Source organism: Biomphalaria glabrata, chromosome 6, assembly GCF_947242115.1.
Source record: "Biomphalaria glabrata chromosome 6, xgBioGlab47.1, whole genome shotgun sequence".
NCBI lineage: Eukaryota > Metazoa > Mollusca > Gastropoda > Planorbidae > Biomphalaria > Biomphalaria glabrata.
The window spans coordinates 19,617,523-19,642,102 of NC_074716.1; the positions used below are offsets into that span (position 1 = coordinate 19,617,523).

The 24,580-nt window shown below is 33.2% G+C and overlaps 1 protein-coding gene across 5 annotated transcripts; it reads right to left on the reverse strand.

The window, feature by feature from the left end:
- Positions 1 to 3,320: 3,320 nt before the first annotated feature.
- Positions 3,321 to 19,561, reverse strand: LOC106064563 (serine/threonine-protein kinase 33-like). Of its 5 annotated transcripts, none has more exons than XM_013223144.2 (12): positions 19,414 to 19,494; positions 17,373 to 17,450; positions 15,666 to 16,024; positions 14,164 to 14,268; positions 12,390 to 12,528; positions 12,216 to 12,295; positions 11,223 to 11,310; positions 9,618 to 9,687; positions 9,200 to 9,297; positions 6,230 to 6,315; positions 5,134 to 5,283; positions 3,321 to 4,339 (listed from the first exon to the last, which is right to left on the reverse strand). In XM_013223144.2, exons 3-12 carry the CDS (start codon positions 15,966 to 15,968, stop codon positions 4,142 to 4,144), a joined length of 1,317 nt encoding a protein of 438 aa, XP_013078598.2. In that variant the 5' UTR covers positions 15,969 to 16,024; positions 17,373 to 17,450; positions 19,414 to 19,494; the 3' UTR covers positions 3,321 to 4,141. The 5 variants fall into 5 exon arrangements, with proteins under 5 accessions (XP_013078598.2, XP_013078597.2, XP_055889463.1 ...); XM_013223143.2 differs by having other exon boundaries at positions 17,368 to 17,450; XM_056033488.1 differs by lacking the exon at positions 19,414 to 19,494 and adding an exon at positions 19,318 to 19,381 and having other exon boundaries at positions 17,368 to 17,450.
- Between the last annotated feature and the right edge of the window lie 5,019 nt (positions 19,562 to 24,580).

Below are 24,580 nucleotides of genomic sequence, written 5' to 3' on the forward strand. Positions count from 1 at the left end.
TGTGTTTTTTTTTTATTAAATTGATTAATTTATATATTGAAATTACATATTGTCATTTTCATTGGCTTAAATGCAAAACTTAAGTTGTCCAAAATGTTCAGTCCTCTTGTTCAAAGCAAAGTAAAAATCTTATACCAGTACATAAAGAAAGCTTTAAATAAGAAAAACACATCTTTTTTACATCTTTGATCCACTGTTAAATAAACATTTTATTGATGGTAATTAATAGTCAATGAATATATTATTAGCTAGATTAAGTGGTTGAAAATTATATTTACAGAGAGAATTTTTTTTATATATATAAATGGTCCACTGGTATAGTTTAATTATTTATAGAAAATATAAAACATATGTTTGAATCAATTGTAAAGTGAATTACCCGTAATTAATTTAGCCTGCGGAAGGGTTTAATTTTAGACTAGAAAATTCATTTTCTTAATAAATTTTAATACTCAGCATTAGTACTTTGTGTACCCTACCAGAGTTTCCAATACTCTGATACAGAACTTTACTAAATAACAAATGACATCAGTTATTTAATATATGTAGCACATAAGAATGATTAATTACTCTGTTATTATTAAATGCCTATAATTTATACGTTTTTACAAGCTTTTATCTTGCTTTCTTTGTTGCTCCGTCATGTTTGCCGTTATTGTTTTACTTATTCCTGCAGAATCAATTTTTAATTGGACTGACAATAAAATAAAACCTTAGAAGTAAAGTATTCATGTAATCGAAAAATGTTAAAACTCCATATTTTATACTATTAAAACGAGTGACACGTACTAATCTTAATGAATTGAACAAAAGGGGAACTTAAACTAGACTAACAAAAGTAAATCAGTGTCATTATAAATAATTTTACTAATTGTTTTTCTGTAGCACAATTTCATGCTTTTGGCTTTCTCAATATGCTATGATACTATCACTTGTCTGGACCAGTTGGTAGGAAAGGAGAGGGAGATAGAAGGGAGTCCCTCAAGACAGTACACTAACCACTGTGCCAGCGATGGGAGGTCCAAGTCCCTCAAGAAAGTACACTAACCACTGTGCCAGCGATGGGAGGTCCAAGTCCCTCAAGACAGTACACTAACCACTGTGCCAGCGATGGGAGGTCCAAGTCCCTCAAGACAGTACACTAACCACTGTGCCAGCGATGGGAGGTCCAAGTCCCTCAAGACAGTACACTAACCACTTTGCCAGCGATGGGAGGTCCAAGTCCCTCAAGACAGTACACTAACCACTGTGCCAGCGATGGGAGGTCCAAGTCCCTCAAGACAGTACACTAACCACTGTGCCAGCGATGGGAGGTCCAAGTCCCTCAAGACAGTACACTAACCACTGTGCCAGCGATGGGAGGTCCAAGTCCCTCAAGACAGTACACTAACCACTGTGCCAGCGATGGGAGGTCCAAGTCCCTCAAGACAGTACACTAACCACTGTGCCAGCGATGGGAGGTCCAAGTCCCTCAAGACAGTACACTAACCACTGTGCCAGCGATGGGAGGTCCAAGTCCCTCAAGACAGTACACTAACCACTGTGCCAGCGATGGGAGGTCCAAGTCCCTCAAGACAGTACACTAACCACTGTGCCAGCGATGGGAGGTCCAAGTCCCTCAAGAAAGTACACTAACCACTGTGCCAGCGATGGGAGGTCCAAGTCCCTCAAGACAGTACACTAACCACTGTGCCAGCGATGGGAGGTCCAAGTCCCTCAAGACAGTACACTAACCACTTTGCCAGCGATGGGAGGTCCAAGTCCCTCAAGACAGTACACTAACCACTTTGCCAGCGATGGGAGGTCCAAGTCCCTCAAGACAGTACACTAACCACTGTGCCAGCGATGGGAGGTCCAAGTCCCTCAAGACAGTACACTAACCACTGTGCCAGCGATGGGAGGTCCAAGTCCCTCAAGACAGTACACTAACCACTGTGCCAGCGATGGGAGGTCCAAGTCCCTCAAGACAGTACACTAACCACTGTGCCAGCGATGGGAGGTCAAGTCCCTCAAGACAGTACACTAACCACTGTGCCAGCGATGGGAGGTCAAGTCCCTCAAGACAGTACACTAACCACTGTGCCAGCGATGGGAGGTCCAAGTCCCTCAAGACAGTACACTAACCACTGTGCCAGCGATGGGAGGTCAAGTCCCTCAAGACAGTACACTAACCACTGTGCCAGCGATGGGAGGTCCAAGTCCCTCAAGACAGTACACTAACCACTGTGCCAGCGATGGGAGGTCCAAGTCCCTCAAGACAGTACACTAACCACTTTGCCAGCTATGGGAGGTCCAAGTCCCTCAAGACAGTACACTAACCACTGTGCCAGCGATGGGAGGTCCAAGTCCCTCAAGACAGTACACTAACCACTGTGCCAGCGATGGGAGGTCCAAGTCCCTCAAGACAGTACACTAACCACTGTGCCAGCGATGGGAGGTCCAAGTCCCTCAAGACTGTACACTAACCACTGTGCCAGCGATGGGCTTATGAGAATAGGTTTCATAGTTATCTATTGTTAGTTAAAAAATTTTAAGTGGATGACCTAAAGAATAAAGCAGACTACTTCAGAACCATATCTGTCAAGTACTATTTCTTTCCCCTGATCAATAGCAAACAAACAAGTTAATTACCAATAGCTTAATAAAGTGATTGATCAATTTTTAAAAAATTGATTCTTGTTTTGTCTGATATGATAAATGTGTAAAAATTTCAACTTGCTCCCAGATATGGTGTAGGAGAACTAATGTGTGCGTAAAGTCTTTTTTTTTATGTTTTTCTTGTTTTAAATGCTTCAACTTGATGCTTATAAAGTTGGGGGTTATTCTGTAACAAACATTTTACTGGCTTATAGTTTTTGCTTTAAACTTAACTATCAGATAGAGAGAGTGTATGCTACCATCTTATATTGCCCAAGGACAGTGTAACAGTCTACAGGTAATAATAAATATAGATGGATTTTTTTTTTACTGTACTGTATATTAACAGTATTTAGAAAAAAGTTATTTAGAAAAAAGTTTATTATATACATATGCAGAGAATTATATTAACTGGAAATCCCCCCCCCCCCTTTCCCAAGAGTTGCAATAAAATGGAATATGAGGAAGTGCATGCTTGGACATCCTCGTATAACTTGGCGCCACACTTTCATGGAGGACCTCAGAGCATCAGACACCAGACATTGCCAGTGATAGATCTTTGTGGAGACAGCTTGACGACCAATGAGTCGAACGCGTGGGAGGTTCTAAGTCTTCACACAAATTTTCTTATGCTCATAAGGTTACAAAAACTGGCATTGCAAATACAAATGAAACTAAAGAAGCATTGTAGAATCTTTTTTTTTCATTTAATTCCAATGACTATTTGTATTATTTTGCATTAGATGACAGCAGAATTTTAGATATCTGCTGAGGCAGTAAACATTTTAGTGAACACTATAATACATATAACAGAGAAAAAGTATACATGAGATTGAACTGATTTTTTAAAATACATTTTGGCCATTTTATTGTTTCTGAACATCTTTCTTTTGATCATTGAAACTACTTACCATAACTGGATAAGATTATCAGAAAATATTTAAATGTCAAAATTTATTACATTTATTAGGTATTTAAATCCAATTTCTCAAAAAGTTACCAAATTTGTGTTGTTTTTTAATTGCACAGTAGAAATTTGGATTTTTTTTTTAATCTCGGGTAATGGCAAGTTGGAACATCCCTTTGATGTTTTATTTACCTTTTAAAAGTAAATGTTTACCCTGATCAAGGTGATATTAATATGCCTAAATATTATTTTGTATGTAGCATTAAAAAATCAAACTACTTTTTTTTTTGTTTTGATCTTAAAATGTTAACATAACAAAGAACATTATTATAGATTCATAAAAGACAACATATTCTATATTCTGATCTTTCTTGGCCATAGTGTCACAAGAAAAAGAAAGAGACTTGAAAGATGCATCAAATAACATTTTGATAATATAAACAAATACCAATTTAAATCCACATGAAAATGCTCAGCACAAACAGTAAACTATTTTCAAACAATGTAATTATTGAAATCCAAGACAAAATGAGCTTGTATGATTATTATGAAGAGTACAAAGCACACATTCACATATATACACAAAGTAACTCCCCGTCAGTGTTTCTTTGTTTTGGAGGTGAACTCTTTTTTAGATGATGTCTCAGTCTTTTTAGTGGGAACTGTTTTAGCTGGAATTTTTTTTGTACTGCTGCTTGCTGTTGCCTTTGGCTTGTGTAAACCTTCAGTGCTGGCTTTTGTCACTTTAATAAGGGGGTGAAGTTTAGGGGAACCATCAACTTTCTGTTTTACTTGCTGAAGATAAATAAAAACAAAAAGTTGAAGCATTTTTTTTATGTCAAAAGACATAATGAATATCATATTTCAAAAAAATTCAATATTTTATAAGCTCTTTATACAGTAACTTGTCCTTTTTTTTTTAAATACAAAAGTGTAATATTTTTTTATGTACTGGTAACACAAATTTCACAAAGAATAGACTTTGTCTTTTAAGTATATTATCTTATCTTATAAATTACAGACATTACTGGAACTTCAAGAGAGATAATTATGTCCTATGCTTATCCATGTCTCAATCTTGTCACGCATGTTAATCATGCTAATCATCTGCTAAGTTGTTGGTTTTCATGGCTGATTCAGACAACCCAATCCGTACTCTAAAATGGCACTAGGGAAGAAAGGTATCCCAATAAGAAAATATCTATTACCCTAAACACTAAGTTTACAATTATTGAAACTATGAATATATTTTTTGGGACACCCAGTATAGCCTATATCAACATATTAATGAAATCCAGAAGTAAATGCAAACACAAGCTTGAAATAGAGATTTGTATCTACGAATAGCTAAAGGAAGGGTTGACAAGCTAGGTTTTTTCAAATGCTTTTCTAAGCTTTCCCATTTGTAGCACAAAAATTGTATCAATATAATCTATGTACATATAGTCTGGTGTTGGCAACAGTAAAGTTCAATTTAGTATCCATGACATTGTTTAGTTGAATGTAAAAACTGAGTATGTTTTTTTGTGTTTCCATCATGCTACTATGTGTGCCATCATTGGACTCAAACATTATTGCTCATATATTACCTTTATACTGCCGACTTTTTTGACAGGTTCAGATTCAATTATTGCACTCGGTACTTCACCATCTGATGATGAACTGACTTCATTCTCCTTCTCCTGTCTCCTATACTCTTTCATTAGCTCTAAAACATTGCCATGTTCTTTTTTCTTTCCCTGTGACAGAACATACTAAACACTGTGAGTTCTATTGGAAATGAAACATGACGCAAGGAATTGCAAGTGAAAGAGTTAATTATCTAAAAACAAAGTAAGAAAAATATTAACAATCGTTATATGGACATTTCAACCAATAATGTCTCCTCAAAATAAACTCAAATGTTATCCATCGGTGGGAAAAAACAAAAGGCAGGAGAAATAAGGGCAGACCACTGACAAGATGGCTCAAATATGTAGAGAAATGGAAAACTGTTGTAACAAGTCATGGGCTATAGCACCACTTGGATGAATGAATGTGATGTATTGAATCAGATCATTTCATTATTCACAACAAAAACATCTGCTTAACACTTGTGGTACACTGACTTCAATAGCTTGAGCTATATGACATTTGTCACATTAATTTGATATACTTCATTAATTTTTGAGCATCTAGCTGTAAAGCCAACTATTATTGTACAAAGACACCAGTAACTCAGTAGCAATCAGGTATGAGGTACTAAAGCAGAACATAAGATAGACTATGAGAGAGAACCCACCTGATTATTGTACTAAGAGAGAATGGTAAGCACAATCCATGGGATGTATTTTTCTTTCTTCATATTTATAAAAAAAATTTAAATGACCTATTTTGGAAATTAAATTATCATGCTGTGCTTTTTTTTTTGGTCATATATAAACAAATAAGCTAATTTCAGGATTCCCAATGAAAACAAAACCCTCAGATGTGTTAATAAAGATTTGTATAGGCTTTAAAATTTTATTACAGATTTTAAAATGATTTGATGTAAAAGATAAAACATATTTTAAGATGCCTTTTAATTGTATTCTTTGAAAACAGTTCTAAAGGACTGAAGTGTTAAGAGAATGAAAATGATATGTAAGTGAAATAATAAAGTTAGTGTCAACCAATCAACGTGATCTAAGTGACAAACTATTTTACCGTGAACCATTCGTGATTAAGCACTTCTCCTGAGGACAATCTATGTGCAGGGTCTCTGTTGAGCATGGACTGAAGTAAATCTTTTGCTGAAATGTCATGCTCAAATAAACAAAAGTGTTTGGTGAATCAAAGAACACAAAATAAACTAGGTGACTACTAATACACCTTTATGACTATTCAAGTATATATTGACAGTGGTCTTAAAAAATGTTGTCTGGTCATTTCTTTCCCAATCACTTCATCCACTGGTCATTTTATTCCCAATTAATTATTGTTTAAGTCATTGTGTAATGGTGCTGTTAAGGCATTGACTTTAAAAACTCATTTCATCTAATATAGAAATATGTTATTTATACTGCTGCTTGATATTTTTGACATTCTTTTAGTGTTTATAGTGTTCCCCCTTCTCATTTCATTCAAATGTTTAGTGCATAGAGCAGATCTTTAAAAAAAAAAAGAGAAACTAAGGAGAACAAAAATTAAATGGATGGGTTAAAGGGTTTGAAAGTTTGTTGCTAGGTAAAAACAAACTTAATTTTAGCTTTATGGAGAAATAACAATATATGTAAAAAATTAGTAAAATGCTAGTTATATTGTAAAGCTGAGTGTTTTTTTCAGTTATGTTGGTTCTATTTGATGTAGGCGATGTCAATATTATCCTGCAAAGAAATAGGGGAGGGAAATCGGTAGAATATATTCTAGAGTGGACATTATCATCAAAGGCCAAGGTGCAAAAAAATAGGGGAGGCAAATTAGTGGAAGATATCCTACAGAGGGCAATATTATCAAAGGCCAAGGCTTGACAAAATAGGGGAGGCAAATGGGTAGAATATATCCTACAGAGGATGTTATCATCAAAGGCCAAGGTGTTGTGGAACTAGTGGAAATCTTTTCAGAGATAAGAATGATTAGAATAATTATGATCATGCTGCTGATAACTTTACTCCTGATGGCCATCTTTCACTTTATCTTTATTGTTCAATGGTTCTTTCTTGAATATGGGCAGGCCTTTTCTAACTTGAGATAACATTGTATTTATTTCAATAAACACTGACTTCACCCATCCTCTGGAGTCAATTTATATTGCTTATAGAAGTTTTGTTTTAATCCCAGTTAAAACATTTAAGTTGTAAATTGTGGTATAGGTCTTTTACTGATATCTGTGTATATTTTCTATCCATATTTCTACCTTAGTATGTACCATAAGTATGTATTTTGTTTAGCTGTCAAAGACAAACTATGCAACACTGTGCAAGAGAATTACAAACATTGTACAGCAATACCAATCAATGGATCATTTTCTGTACCTACAATCACTGGCCTACCTTACATGAACATACAAAACATTTTTACATTAGTTCTATTTCTATAGATGTTGAATTTTTACATTTTTAATAGCATTAAATTGTATTCTAATATATATATATATATATATATATATATATATATATATATATATAGGGGAGGCGAATAGGTAGAATATATCCTACAGAGGACATCATCATCAAAGGCCAAGGTGTTGTGGAACTAGTGAAATATATATATACATTGCTTTTTGTATAATAATAATAATTTTATTTATAAAGAGCTGTTAACAAACAAAATGTAGGCTCAATGCGCTGTAATAACATTACAAACACAAACACGACAGCTAAAATGACAATTAATCTAAAAAAGTTTTAAACAGATAGGTCTTAATGTTCTTAAAAGTGGTGTAGCATGTTGTCTGTCTGAGATCAATGGGGAGTGAGTTCCAAACCTTTGATCCATGCACTGAAAAAGCCAGCAGACCATAGCTTTTGAGTAGTGTGTATCACACTTTTTGTCATGTAAATAAATATAAATATTTGAAATATTTTTAATTTCATAATTTTTACAATTAATATTTGTTGGATAAAAAGATTAGAGAATAAAATGACCAAGGATGAAATGGCAGGGGGGTTGAAGAGACCAGTATTCCAAACAAAAATGAGACTACTAATGATAACAAAAGAATTATGAAACTAACCAATAGAAACAATTATTTGGTGAAAAAGATGTCTTTTTTTTTAGAGTTAAAAACAAAGTACTGAGACAGTGATACAGTGATTTGAATTATGAATAAATTGGAACGTTAAAAGAAAATTAGAAATAAAAACTCTAATAAAACTCTAATAGCTCTAAATAATTGTACTTCTAGTATGTGCCTAAAGTTGTATTTGTTATCTCTAATGAAATAATGTTAGCAATGATCTTTTTTTAAATGTTCCTCTTTTTCAACTTTAACAAAATTATAAATTATTGCATTAAGTTTTTTCACCAAGAGAAATTTTTTTTTAGCCATTTTCACATTTACTTCCTTGAAAAATGAAAAAAGTCTTTTGATGATATTGTACAACCAAAGATAAATATGAAATATCGTTTAGTACTTTTAAATTTTGAAGTGAGAATTTTCTCACAAAATACATTAATTTTTTAAATATCAATTTTGCTGTCTGGTACTTTGTCAACCAAATTAAATTAATTAAAATTCATTAAGAACACCATCTAACCAAACCTTATAAAAAAAAACTTGAAACATTTGTTTGAAAAAAGAATTATTATCATTTTGGTTCCCTAACACAAGGCAAAAGACACACTTTTCTAGCTCAAGAAAAATGTTTTTGACAAACATGTCCGCAAGTCAAACAAAAGAACAAGAATTAACTACATTAATTAACATGTTATATTGAATCTTTTACTTCTAGAAGTTATTACAATTCTATCTTGTACTTAAAGTTGAAACTAAACACTAGGTTTATATAAGGTATTTACTATGAGTAAAGAGTTTAGAGAAAACCCTTGAATGCGGAAAACAAAATTCAAATTTTTTAATTCAAATCTTCACCAAAAACAACAACATATCTACACATGAAAAAAGAATATAATTTTGTTAGCCGATCATATTAATGATATTGTGGCCACACTGTTAAGCTAATTACAATAGCAAACCTTGTTTACTAACTTCCTTCCACTGAGGTTCAGCAAAAATCGGACCATTTTTCGATATGGATTCATTCAGTTCATTATCTTTTGGATATTGTGTAAGCCTAAAGGAAAGGTGATACTGGTCAACAGTAATAAATAATAGTTAAAAAACCAATTTAGCAAACTTTTAAGAACAACAAATAAGTACTTTTACGAATTTAAAGTCCCATTATCAACTAAAAATAATTGATTAAAATTTAAAATGAAAAAATAAACAAAGATAAATAATTTTTGTTGCAAATTTTGTACTGAAAAATGATGTAATATATAAAATGTCTGATATTATAAGATAATGAAAGTCAAGAACTCTCTGTTAACTGATAGTTAATATATATTGTGTTTATCTATAAATATTTATGGAAAAGACAATGATATTACTTACATATAATACATAATGATTCCCATAGCCCAAACATCTACAGGGTAAGAGTAAGTGGAATTCATTTCAGGGGCTGTAAACAAAAATTACATTTGTACATTTCTTGCAGTCAAAACAATACAGATAGTTTCTATGTGGCTTATTTTAGAAATGATATTCTTTGAAGATAATCATTTCAACTGTAGGGAATATTTATTGAATGGACCTTAACATTTTATTTCTATACAGAGAGAAAGTTGTTCTTTTTTAATATTTCACATACTTTGAGCAACAGTGTTTGAGAGGTTTCTTCAGGGTTGAGATTATCACATCTTAATCAAAACCTCCTGCAAGATTAGGGGGAGGGGCATGCAGCATTGGAACCTGGGACAATCAAGATGAAAGTCCAAAGTGCATATCACTGGAGCTAGTAATTTATGACCAGCTTAATGGACAGCTGCTCTTTGATTGATATATTAGGATACATATCAGCTAGCTAATTGTGATCAAACCCTTGGAATTTTAAAAGATCATGCTCGCCCTATAACCGAATCATAATAATACAATATTTTAGTTAAAACAAAAAGGTTATACAAATTCTAACTGGCATTTTGATTAGAGGATTACTTTAATTATGAACTATCATATTATTTGACATAGATGTCTACATGCTAATACAGATGTAGCTTATGGTATTAAAATGGTCTGATACATTATGCAATACATAATTTACTTAGCCATAAAGTCATAGAGTTTTACCACCTAAATCTGATACATAAATATTCATCAGTAACAGTTACAGCCCTTGAGAATTGTTCAGAGAAGAAAAAACTTTTTTTGTTACAATAACACACCTAACGAAGAACTACTTTGTCATCAATTTTTATAATGTTTCTGGTGTTCCAGATCTCTCTTGTGTTTGTATAAGAGATGATTGATTTACACTATAAGATTTAGTTTTTTTTTAATCTAATATTTAGACTTCGATGTTGTATGTACAACTTCATTTAGACCTATTATGTTAAGTTTATGCCCAAATGTAATTATGTTTTATGTTTGCCTTTGGGAGGTCTTTAGTGTATAATAAACAGATTTAAATCGGCCTACGAGTTGCCTTCGTCATTTCATTTCTTCTGTGCCAAACCCACCATAGAAACTTAGTAGCACGAGTTGGGTCAGGAAGAGATACAATAGGGCCTACGGTTGGATCATATGAAGTCTCCCAATAGTAAAGTAAAGTTTCCCTTTCAAACAATGGTCTAATACAATGGTCTAATACATTTAGCAAAAACTTTTAATGCTATATTTTTTAAACTTAAAGATTAGGTATTTTTTTTAGATACACAGCTTAGGAACAAATGTCTGTTATTACTATAGAGCTTTAAAAATAGTGGTTAAAAAGAAACAGAAATGTATTTAAGATGATTTTTTACCTTAAAAATATAATACTGAATATGAGGTATGTAAATACATTTGGGGCTGAACATGAATAGATTTATTTTGTATTAATTCCTGAAGTATAATTATTTTATTGTTTTTTTCTTTCACTCTGAATAAAAAACTTTTTTTTTTTTTATTTGCAAGGTTTAATTAAAAAAATATAAATAAATTTTGAAGTGTCCCATTTACCCATGTAAGAAGGTGTACCACAATACTGCTCCTGCATATTTTCAAAAGAATTGTACGTCTGCTGTGTAGATAAACCAAAATCTGAGACCTATTTTAAATAAAAAAGCATCAATGTTATTACTTGTCCTACAAAGTAATTTAATTGTTTAAAAATGTATGTCTATTATTCAGTGTATTTGAAAGGATAAAACTTATACATTTTATAAAAAAAGAACAACTTCATGTAACCTTATTAAGTTTCTTTCAGTCAATACATACAGGGACTGATGTAAGGATAAAAACACTTTCACCACGCAATCAGCTGAGCCTAAATAATAATAATGGCTATTTCTTCCATATCCGAAGATTAAGGATTAGTGCATAGTTTCACATGACTAAGCCTAAATATGCACTTCACAAATAACATATTGTTTATTATAAGAAAGCTCACTATAATAAACCTAGATTGTCTTACTACTGCAGTAAAATTAGAAATATGAATTATTTCTTCATCTTATTGCATTAATCATTAGATGTTTAATATAAAATTGAGCTAATTACTCAAATTATGAATCAGGGCAAACATACACCAATAAAGTGCTTTACAAACAAAATGAGGACAATTTTTTAGTAGCAGTTTAGTTAAGATTTTTAAACATTTATAGAAAAAAAAAAGAGTATTCAAAAGATTCAGATTTCACAATAATTTGTGTGATAAAATTAAAAAAAAAAACAAAAAAAACAATTATTTTGACAATTATGCAACTGTACAAAGTTTATAGATAAAACAACATTTGTAAGCCTTTTTTCCTTTCTAGTAGATATATAAGTACCCTCCCCCTTTTAGCCCCACCTTTGACTAATTTATACATATATACATACATACTTGTCTTTTTTATAAGGTTTGTCCTATAGTGCTGAAATATCTTTCATGTTTTTCTCAGCAGAATTATGAGAACCTTATGTGCACATTAGCAAATTTGAAAAGTAATCAAGAAAATTTAAATTGGATACCTTAACTTTTATATCTTTCCTGTCTGTGAATTCTTCTGCTATCAAAATATTTTCTAGTTTTAAATCTCTGTGCATGATACCTGAAATATAACATCAAACAAATTTAACTCATTTAAACAATGCATAGAGATTTTGATGGATATAAGTTTTTAGAGTACTAATCTCTTTCCTAACCTTGCTGGTGTAAATATTTGATGGCTTCAGCTAGACTGGACATTACAACTTTAGCATCTCCTTCTTTGAAGGCTCCTTCGCGTTTGAGCACATTGGCTAAGTCACCTCCCTTACATAGCTCCATGATCAAATACATCTTCTAATAAGAGAAACAAATGAACATGCTTTACTAAGAAATCTAATTGAAGATCTCAACATAAGAAATGTTTATATGATATTCTTACTCTTTATATAAAAATAAAACTGAAAATATTTTTTAAAAGCGAAGAATTCAGAATAACTCAACTACCTTCCCATATTTAACACAGGCTTTACTGATTAGGCACTAAAAATGCATTACACACAAATAATGATACAATTTTAATGAGTGTGAATGACTGATGCTATAAACTTTGCATTCTAATGATTAAAAAAAATAGTTTTTTTTTTCTAATCAACATATGGTACTATGCACAGTTGTAGGATAATAAAGTTTTCCTTTTTTAGACAAAATGAAGCTGCTCTTCTTGAGGTATAGCATGGTCTAATAATAAGTATACAAAGAAACAAGAGGAAAGTAGACCAGATTTGTTATCAATATGCTACATGTTTATATCCTCTTTTAAATCATTCCTTCAATTTCCTCCAATGCAAAAATCATTTAAATGCCCTATTTACCTTTTCCAAAAACAAACTGTCTGAGAACTTACAGATAAACAATAGTTTTGTATGCTAAAAGCTCAAAACTTTCCTCTATTTCAAATTTTATATTTTTAAGGTTAAGACTCTCCCATAGACCACCTCTTTATTTTGTACCATCATAGATTTAAGAAAAAAAATGTATTTCAGTTTGACAAAATTGGGTGTAACAGGCAAAATATACAAATTTTTGCAATTTCTTGAAGGATCATTAAGAAAACATGTATTATAAAATAGAAGAGGAACATTCCAAAAGTCCTTTTTCTTAATGATATTGTTTAAAAAAAATTAACTAGCAAGTTATTGTTTTTATTTCATCACTTAACACAATTAGTTGAATAAAAGTACATTTGTTTCAAATGTATAGGATGGATGACCTACTCAGCATGTATAGGATGGGTGATAAGCATGTATAGTATAGGTGACCTATTCAGCATGCATAGGATGGGTGACCTACTCAGCATGTGTAGGATGGGTGACCTACTCAGCATGTGTAGGATGGGTGACCTACTCAGCATGTATAGGATGGGTGACCTACTAGCATGTATAGGATGGGTGACCTACTAGCATGTATAGGATGGGTGACCTAATCAGTATGTGTAGGATGGGTGACCTACTCAGCATGTGTAGGATGGGTGACCTACTAGCATGTATAGGATGGGTGACCTACTAGCATGTATAGGATGGGTGACCTATTAAGCATGTATAGGATGGGTGACCTACTAAGCATGTATAGGATGGGTGACCTACTCAGTATGTATAGGATGGGTGACCTACTCAGCACTGCTGAACTATTGAGTAAGAAATTGTAGGATCAATACAAAATAATAAAACAAATGTTGGACTTGTGGCTGAGTAGCATTAATCAAAGTGAGGTGGCTCCAGTTTGAATCCCAAGGCAGACTATGAATTTTGTGTTCGAGATTTGACTCAAGCTGAGTCTTGTTTGTTGAGCAGCACAGAACTCTTCAACCCCAAATGTTTACATTGAACCAAAGCACAGCACTGAGACTGTTATAGGAGCATGGAAGATGCACTATATAAAGGAAAAAAAATATATCAAGGTAATAAATATCTAAAAGTTATGAAATCTTACCTTAGAAGATTCAATTACTTCCCTTAAATGAATGATATTTTTATGATCAACTTTTTTGAAGATTGTTACTTCTTTTTCCAGCTGCCTTAAGCCTGAACTACCAGCCTAAAATAAATAGTATTAGTAACAATGTTACACAATTATTATCAAATTGTTAAGACATCTGCTATGGTTAGCATTTTTATTAACATATATTACTCAATAACTTTAAAAGTTTATAACAAAGTTAAGAGTTATAAGATTGTAAAAGTAAAAAAAGAGAAGGAGCATAATAATAATGAGACAGAGCAGCCTAGAAAGATACAGTAGGTTGAGGATGACCAACCTAATCAACTATTTACTATTACTATTATTAATTTATTCTTACGTTTACTAGTGTACATTAATTATCTGTAGTTAAGTTCACTCTAGTAAAAGAACAATGCCAAACAAACTTGACAGTATCAATTTCCTTCCCCGAAAAGAGCAATCTACAATCCCACAACAAAGAACAGGACACACAGCTTTAAATTTTCACCTTAACAGAATAAAACCCAGACACCAACTTCTCTGTGGACACTGTGCCCACCCTTATGAAACTGTGAATCATATCCCATTTGATGTCCCATTTTAATCCACCTTGGGCAAACCCTACTACCACTACAGTCCAGCATAGCCAACACTCTGATTAGTAGTGCTGCACTGATTGCAAAAGAGCCTACAGCTGAAGAGCTACGAGCTGGCTAGAAGAAGAATGCCATTTGAATAGTCTGCTTGAGCACTTGGATCTAGCCCACATGGAATATTTGAAGCTTTATTAAATATATATATATATTTAAATAAAAACAGTAAATTGGGCTTTTTGGATGGTTGAACTAAGAAAAGACTGGGTATAATTTTCACCTGGATGAATCGCTTGTATAAATTTATCTTTTTCGTGCTCCCTCCCCTCAAAAATGTTGATATATATGTTGCTAAATAATGTATTGCCTAAATATATATGATTCAACAGTGTTGCTATTTATATTATGTATGTCATAAAAAGAAAAGTAAAAAATAAAATAATTTAAATTTAAACTGCATTCAGTTCTATCAAGGCTGAAGAATTTAATCATTACTACTCTACTTGGAAGTTCATATTTATTTATTACTGTCCCAATCAATGCCAGTGCCCATGAAACACTTATCTCAGTTAATTTTCCCTCCAAAGCTCAAACGCACTTGTCATTTAAAATTAAGTAACCTATATTGAATCATTCAAAAACATTAAAATATGTACACTATAAATCAAAGCAAAATAATTTGCTGTATTTATAAATTAGTGAAAAAAAAAAAAGAACAAATTTGTTAAAATCTGTGGTGCTGTTAGTTTTGACAGAAATTTTTTTTTCTGACTAATTGTTACTCATGAAAAGAAAATGTTTTATTCTGAGAACTAAATATTATCATATATTTATGATACAAATACAGGAAGATCATTTCTTATAATATACAATGAATTCTTTAAAGAAAGAAAAACTAACTTTTTCTTTGACTATTTCCTTGATAGCAACAGTTTCATTTGTGCCCTTCTGCTGAGCCTTGTATACTTTTCCAAAAGAACCCTCACCGATGATATCCTCTTCATTATAAATATATTCAATATGCACATCTTCATCTTCCATACGAGTGTGAATAACATTTCGATCTGAACTGTTCCTGCGATGTATTTTGATACGCTGAGAGCTTGTTGAACAAGTATTAATCACACCATTGTTACTGCCTACAGAGGATGTTGATATATTAGAGATGCTGACATCCACCCTGTCACTAGAAACTACAGACATATTGCTGGATAGGTGCACAGCAGACAGACAAAACTATTGATGCAATAATGTCACATCTGTCAGAAAGATAGAAGAAACAAAAAAAAAATACTTTAAAAAATAAAAACAAGCTTATATTAAGTGTAATTGTATCAAAAAGTTTGGAACTGTCACATGATTAAATTTTAATAGATCTAGACTAACAATAATATATCTGTGTGATTATAACTATTTTTACCAATTGTTTTTGTTTAGCGCAATTTCATGCTTTTAGCTTTCTCAATGCACTATGATCCTATCACTTGTCTGGACCAGTTGGAAAATAAAGGGGGGTATCTGGGTGAATGTTACTGTGATCACTTTTTACATGCATTAAAAAAAAATGTTGATCATCTTGCATTTGAACTCAGGGCTCAAGCCTAACCAACTTATATCTGCAATTTTTTCCATTGCTTGATAACAAACAAAATAATTAATTACCAATAGTTAATTAACTTACTGGTTTATTTTTTTTTATTGATTCTTGATTTGTCAAATACAAGAAATAATTGTGCCGAATTTCAACTTAATCCAAGATTGGGTATCAGAGAAATAACATGTACAAACTTTTTACCAGATAGACAGACAGGCAGACACACAGACAGAGTGAGTTGCTATAAGCTTTGTAAAAAAGGTACTTTTTAAGACTGTTACAATATTTATATATATATATAATAGGCAGTATTTAATTTTTTTTTGCATACAGAAAACTAATTATGGGTTACATTTTGTGTTGTTTTTTTTTAACTTAATCTATGAAAAGTGATTTATTTGCTTCCTATATTATTGTAAATGAAATAATCCTTGTTAAAAATTTAGCAAAGTTTAGTTTCCCTTTCAGACCTTGTGATCTTTGGGGCAGATGATGTAAAGGTTATCTATTTCTTTGGTCTACGGTCAGCGAGGGTGTCATGTGGCCAGCGCAAAAACCAAGTGCCTTTACTTTTCCCCAACTATTGTCAGGTGTGTGGACTCCAAGGTGCCTAAAGATTCTTAAAATAAAAATCCCAGTATTCACCAGGATTCGAGCCCAGGACCCTCCGGTTCAGTAGTGGCAGGAACAAAGAAGACAGGTGGGAAATAGGGAAGGGGGGAAATGAAAAGTTAAGAGATGGGGAACTTTAAGGTATGTGTGAATGAGGTTTAAGCAGGAAAAAACAACAAGCAGGAGATGGGGGAAAAGGATAAGGGAAGGTTGCACAAGGAAGGAGTAAGTGTAAAGTACAGGGATATAAACACACACATATGTATGCACAAAGGTATGCACAACACACCAACATAAATATATATACTATATACCTTTATAAAAATACTTTGAAATATATAATTTTATTTATAAGTCAAAGACCATCTACTTTCTAAAAACCATTAGTTATAATACCTCACCAATCCATCCAGTCAAAATCAATCCATCAGTTTTTTTTGGTTTTTTTTTCATGAATTCAGCTTTCAGTATAAAAAATCCTATAGATGGTGTATGCGTAGAGTTTTAAATGCATAATAGAATTGCAATAATATGGTACAAAATAATAATAATAATAAATTATAGATTCTGTCAACAACAAATGTTACTTAATGATATACCTGCTATAAAATTCAAATAAAGAATATTTAAGCTTAATTATAGCATAAACTTAGTATTGAAATGAATTGAAATATTTTAAATCTTTATAATTAACTAAGTAATTAATTAAATTAAAGAAAAAAGTAATAAAGAAATGTTATATAATATGATAATATTTATTTTACAAAATAGATTAACCTTGTTCACAAACAAAATTTTATTTTTTGTATTAAAATAAAGATTCAGAAATAATGTATAGGTCATAGGGACTATAGTATATTAATATTATATATTTAACTATTATGGAATTATTTTAAACATTTATGACTGAAAGGTATATTTGTTGATCTACATTTTTTAGTGTATCGAATTTTTTGACACTATTGTGACACTATTTTTAGAGTAAATAACTATCGATCTATCTGATTCTAATAGAAACTTTTAGGTCTATGCCTTTAATATTTATCAAAATTCTAGATTCTGCAAAGTGCATGAATCTTAGTTAAGATTGTTTCTTTTTAAATATAATCTTTTGGGACAGCTATTAAGACAAATTATAATGAATGAGGGACAATAAGAAGTTTAAAAAATAATAAATCTTTCACAGATCAAATAACAATGAAAAGTAACTTGAGGGAAACATCATTTTATACACAAAGAGAAAGTGTTTGACAGATAATAATAGTTTTATATAGCATTCCACCCCAATTATAATTGATAAATGTTATTCGATAATTCCTTTCAACATATATTCTTTGTGTGTTGTGTCTTTAGGTACTCTTTTGTGAAATGTTTTTGATGGTGGTGTTCTTATTTTAGACTTTAACAAACTAAGATGATGTGCAACAACAGGATTAATATTTTGAAATTGAGAGTTAAGTCATTCAACTAAAATAAAGTTTGATGATAATGAATAGTTAATCTAATGTTTCTGTTAATTAGAGATCATTGTTGGTCATCATATGGTTATTTCAGGCAACCTGTTTCACGCTCAAATGGCACTTGTTTTTCATTAATACTTGTATTTTATGATAGTTATTTAGTTGTTTTTATTATACCTAGAGTCTAGATCTAGATATCTTGCTACAACAATCTAGTGTACTATTTATTGTTCAAAAGCTAGATCTATGCTAATGACATCAATCTATCAAATCTAGAAATAGAGTCTATAATAATAATATATATCTATATGCTTATTCCTAAAAGATTTATTCAAATCATGCTTAGGATAAAGCCTGGATATTAGAAGTAGAAGAAGTTAGATTCTAGATTACATCTATGATCTAGTATGATCTAGAACATAGATCATAGACAATAACTTATAAGACATAGATCACTAGATCAATCATTGAATTGATTATTGATGTAGATCTAGGCCTATATAGTATAACTAGTATAACAAAAAGAAGGCCTTTTTTTTTTTAGGAAAGGGTTAAAACACTATATTCTAGACCTATCTAGAATTCTAATTCTAGAATCTAGATCTATATAATTTATCTGTGATTTGTCAAATCATGAACTTATTAATCAAAATTAAGAAATTTTAAGAATCAACCAAGTGCAAGAATTTTCCGATGATAATAATTATTATTATAATATTAATAAGAGTCAAGAGAAAAGTGCAATATTATTGAATATAAATAAATATTCATATTTTAAATCATATTCATTGAAAAATTGAATATAAAATGAGTAGTAGAATTCAAAATTAATGTAGACTTATTGTAGAGTCACTTAGACTTGGAGTGGTATAGATAGAGACAGTACCGACGAAAATTTAGAAATTTTATTTATCTCGACAGTAGTCATTTTAAATAAAATGAATTTTAATATCAAATTCTGTGGGGGAAACAAGAAACTCACTTTTCCCTATAAGTCTAGCTCTAAATAGGAAGTGTCCGTCTCCATGGGCGCTTTGAATGTTAAAATAACAAACCATGCGCATTCAAATATCTCGCAATTTCTCATAATTAAATATGTACTGCGAGAAATATAACTGCATTGTCGCATCTATTCTAGATTCAACTTTTTAAACAGTTCGCTTGTTTTTTTTCCTAGGTCTCCATCGTAGACTATATATAGTCTATGGTCTCTATGTAGAGTAGGCCAAAATCATTCATTCTTTCTGTGGCATTTTATACTTCTCGAGAGACGATCTTTTCCCTTTGCTAATTCTCTTGTGATGACTAAAGAGGCCAATTCTTGATACACAGCAGCGGTCACAGGTTGGGCATCTGTAATCACCGGTGCTGTTGCACTTTCACCCTTCTTTCTACTTCTGATGTGAAAGCCATCTGTAATCCAGGACACTTGCTTTATGCTTGCTCTACATGTGGCTCTATCCAGTGCCATTTTTTCCCCAATCGACTTATGTCAACCTATGGTGTCAACTTTGAAGAGATTCGAATCATGTCATCAGTAGGCATATACCTATTAAGTGTCGACCAGCGGCTCTTCTGTCTTCTATTAGAGCACCATACAGAATGTCTGCCTGGATGGCTGCCTGATCGTGCGGTTTGCGCGCTGGACTGTCGTTCAGATTTATCGATGGTCGAGGGTTCAAACCCTGCCCGCTCCCATCCCCGTCGTCCTGCGGGAGGTTTGAACTCTGAAGGAACATCCGAAACATGTAAAACATTTTACAAACAAACAAACAAACATTTTACAAACATGTCCTGGCCTCATATATGCTCTTCGCAGCACATCCTCATTGGTTATTTTATCTTGCCACCTTATTTTTAAAAATCCGCCTTAAGCATCGGAGGTGGAAGTTATTCAGCACGACTAGGTTAATCATGTTTCACTATATATACCGTAAAGTATCACACGCGTAACATCCATGGCGCGAAGGGGTTCAATGAACCCGGGCCCACAAGCAATAGGGGCCCACAGCTGTGGCGTAGAAACCATAGCGCGAAGGAGCTTATTACTGTTGGGCCCATGCCTCAAGGCCAGTTGGAGCCCACATTAGAACTTAGGAAGAACATTTGTTTGTTCATTTTTAAGTATTTTAACTCTGTTAAGAAGTTGTAAAAACATTGACTTTTAAGTCACTATTACTTATATGCAGTCCTAACTGAATCAAACGTTATGACATAATTACTTTTTTAAAGAAAAAGGTACGATCTTTACATTGGAATGTCTTTACATTTAGTTTACTCATTTTTTGTCACACACTAAATTTGTCTTATTGGCTGGAGAGGAGCCCATCAAGATGTTCTTGAACCCGGAGTACTAGTGTGATATTTACTTGTGTAGCAGGCAGTGGTTACGTCCTATAGTCCTCGCAGTACTGGTGTGATATTTACTTGTGTAGCAGGCAGTGGTTACGTCGTATACATCTACAGTCTCTGGCCATCACCTAAATTAAAATTTAACTTAACACTAATAGTCCAATATTTAAACTACATGCTTACATATTACTTCCTAATGTGTCTTAAAACGAATAGATATTAATTAATAATATCGTTTTATCCCGTGCTTTTAAGAATGTGCGCTTATAATACTGTCTCTAATTCAGTCACAAGAAAACTGGCACTTGATTTCCAACATCAATTCGGTCCAACAACAAGCCGTGTTTATCCCATCTCCCATTTAGCTCGAGCCTGTCACACAAGTCCTGGGTTGGATCCCGATACTAAATGAAATATAGATGTTAAATGTTTTCTTGGAGGTTCAGCGAGTGCCTATTTAAATTATCCCGATAGCGGATTCCAGCAGTGGTTGATTTTGAAACCAATGCGATGCCAATGCCCATACATTCTCATCGTATGACCTCAAAACCATCCATTCGAAGTTTGTTTGTTTCTTTGTTTTCTTGCGGTGGTTGATTTTTGAAACCAATACGATGCATTGCCCCACACATTCACATTGTATGACCTTAAAACCAATCATTCGAATAACTTTTGTTGTTTTTTTAAGTTACGATCTTTACATTGGAATGTCTTTACATTTAGTTTACTCATTTTTTGTCACACACTAAATTTGTCTTATTGGCTGGAGAGGAGCCCATCAAGATGTTCTTGAACCCGGAGTACTAGTGTGATATTTACTTGTGTAGCAGGCAGTGGTTACGTCCTATAGTCCTCGCAGTACTGGAGAGATATTTACTTGTGTAGCAGGCAGTGGTTACGTCCTATGGTCCTCGCAGTACTGGAGAGATATTCACTTGTGTAGCAGGCAGTGGTTACGTCCTATAGTCCTCGCAGTACTGGTGTGATATTTACTTGTGTAGCAGGCAGTGGTTACGTCGTATACATCTACAGTCTCTGGCCATCACCTAAATTAAAATTTAACTTAACACTAATAGTCCAATATTTAAACTACATGCTTACATATTACTTCCTAATGTGTCTTAAAACGAATAGATATTAATTAATAATATCGTTTTATCCCGTGCTTTTAAGAATGTGCGCTTATAATACTGTCTCTAATTCAGTCACAAGAAAACTGGCACTTGATTTCCAACATCAATTCGGTCCAACAACAAGCCGTGTTTATCCCATCTCCCATTTAGCTCGAGCCTGTCACACAAGTCCTGGGTTGGATCCCGATACTAAATGAAATATAGATGTTAAATGTTTTCTTGGAGGTTCAGCGAGTGCCTATTTAAATTATCCCGATAGCGGATTCCAGCAGTGGTTGATTTTGAAACCAATGCGATGCCAATGCCCATACATTCTCATCGTATGACCTCAAAACCATCCATTCGAAGTTTGTTTGTTTCTTTGTTTTCTTGCGGTGGTTGATTTTTGAAACCAATACGATGCATTGCCCCACACATTCACATTGTATGACCTTAAAACCAATCATTCGAATAACTTTTGTTGTTTTTTTAAGTTACGATCTTTACATTGGAATGTCTTTACATTTAGTTTACTCATTTTTTGTCACACACTAAATTTGTCTTATTGGCTGGAGAGGAGCCCATCAAGATGTTCTTGAACCCGGAGTACTAGTGTGATATTTACTTGTGTAGCAGGCAGTGGTTACGTCCTATAGTCCTCGCAGTACTGGAGAGATATTTACTTGTGTAGCAGGCAGTGGTTACGTCCTATGGTCCTCGCAGTACTGGAGAGATATTCACTTGTGTAGCAGGCAGTGGTTACGTCCTATAGTCCTCGCAGTACTGGTGTGATATTTACTTGTGTAGCAGGCAGTGGTTACGTCGTATACATCTACAGTCTCTGGCCATCACCTAAATTAAAATTTAACTTAACACTAATAGTCCAATATTTAAACTACATGCTTACATATTACTTCCTAATGTGTCTTAAAACGAATAGATATTAATTAATAATATCGTTTTATCCCGTGCTTTTAAGAATGTGCGCTTATAATACTGTCTCTAATTCAGTCACAAGAAAACTGGCACTTGATTTCCAACATCAATTCGGTCCAACAACAAGCCGTGTTTATCCCATCTCCCATTTAGCTCGAGCCTGTCACACAAGTCCTGGGTTGGATCCCGATACTAAATGAAATATAGATGTTAAATGTTTTCTTGGAGGTTCAGCGAGTGCCTATTTAAATTATCCCGATAGCGGATTCCAGCAGTGGTTGATTTTGAAACCAATGCGATGCCAATGCCCATACATTCTCATCGTATGACCTCAAAACCATCCATTCGAAGTTTGTTTGTTTCTTTGTTTTCTTGCGGTGGTTGATTTTTGAAACCAATACGATGCATTGCCCCACACATTCACATTGTATGACCTTAAAACCAATCATTCGAATAACTTTTGTTGTTTTTTTAAGTTACGATCTTTACATTGGAATGTCTTTACATTTAGTTTACTCATTTTTTGTCACACACTAAATTTGTCTTATTGGCTGGAGAGGAGCCCATCAAGATGTTCTTGAACCCGGAGTACTAGTGTGATATTTACTTGTGTAGCAGGCAGTGGTTACGTCCTATAGTCCTCGCAGTACTGGAGAGATATTTACTTGTGTAGCAGGCAGTGGTTACGTCCTATGGTCCTCGCAGTACTGGAGAGATATTCACTTGTGTAGCAGGCAGTGGTTACGTCCTATAGTCCTCGCAGTACTGGTGTGATATTTACTTGTGTAGCAGGCAGTGGTTACGTCGTATACATCTACAGTCTCTGGCCATCACCTAAATTAAAATTTAACTTAACACTAACAGTCCAATATTTAAACTACATGCTTACATATTACTTCCTAATGTGTCTTAAAACGAATAGATATTAATTAATAATATCGTTTTATCCCGTGCTTTTAAGAATGTGCGCTTATAATTCTGTCTCTAATTCAGTCACAAGAAAACTGGCACTTGATTTCCAACATCAATTCGGTCCAACAACAAGCGGTGTTTATCCCATCTCCCATTTAGCTCGAGCCTGTCACACAAGTCCTGGGTTGGATCCCGATACTAAATGAAATATAGATGTTAAATGTTTTCTTGGAGGTTCAGCGAGTGCCTATTTAAATTATCCCGATAGCGGATTCCAGCGGTGGTTGATTTTGAAACCAATACGATGCCAATGCCCATACATTCTCATCGTATGACCTCAAAACCATCCATTCGATGTTTGTTTGTTTCTTTGTTTTCTTGCGGTGGTTGATTTTGAAACCAATACGAAGCCAATGCCCATACATTCTCATCGTATGACCTCAAAACCATCCATTTGAAGTTTGTTTGTTTCTTTGTTTTCTTGCCGTGGTTGATTTTTGAAACCAATACGATGCATTGCCCCACACATTCACATTGTATGACCTCAAAACCAATCATTCGAATAAATTTTGTTGTTTTTTTAAGTTACGATCTTTACATTGGAATGTCTTTGCATTTAGATTACTCTTTTTTGTCACACACTAAATTTGTCTTATTGACTGGAGAGGAGCCCATCAAGATGTTCTTGAACCCGGAGTACTAGTGTGATATTTACTTGTGTAGCAGGCAGTGGTTACGTCCTATAGTCCTCGCAGTACTGGTTTGATATTTACTTGTGTAGCAGGCAGTGGTTACGTCGTATACATCTACAGTCTCTGGCCATCACCTAAATTAAAA

Bases quoted from the DNA above. Each gene is read 5' to 3' on its own strand.
- LOC106064563 (XM_013223145.2), bottom strand. From the start codon at position 15,968: ATGTCTGTAGTTTCTAGTGACAGGGTGGATGTCAGCATCTCTAATATA. The intron at 12,529-14,163 runs GTAAGATTTCAT...TTCTCTTATTAG, and splicing joins AAGTAATTGAATCTTCTAAG to AAGATGTATTTGATCATGGA. The intron at 5,284-6,229 runs GTAAAATAGTTT...GTTCTGTCACAG, and splicing joins TTAATCACGAATGGTTCACG to GGAAAGAAAAAAGAACATGG.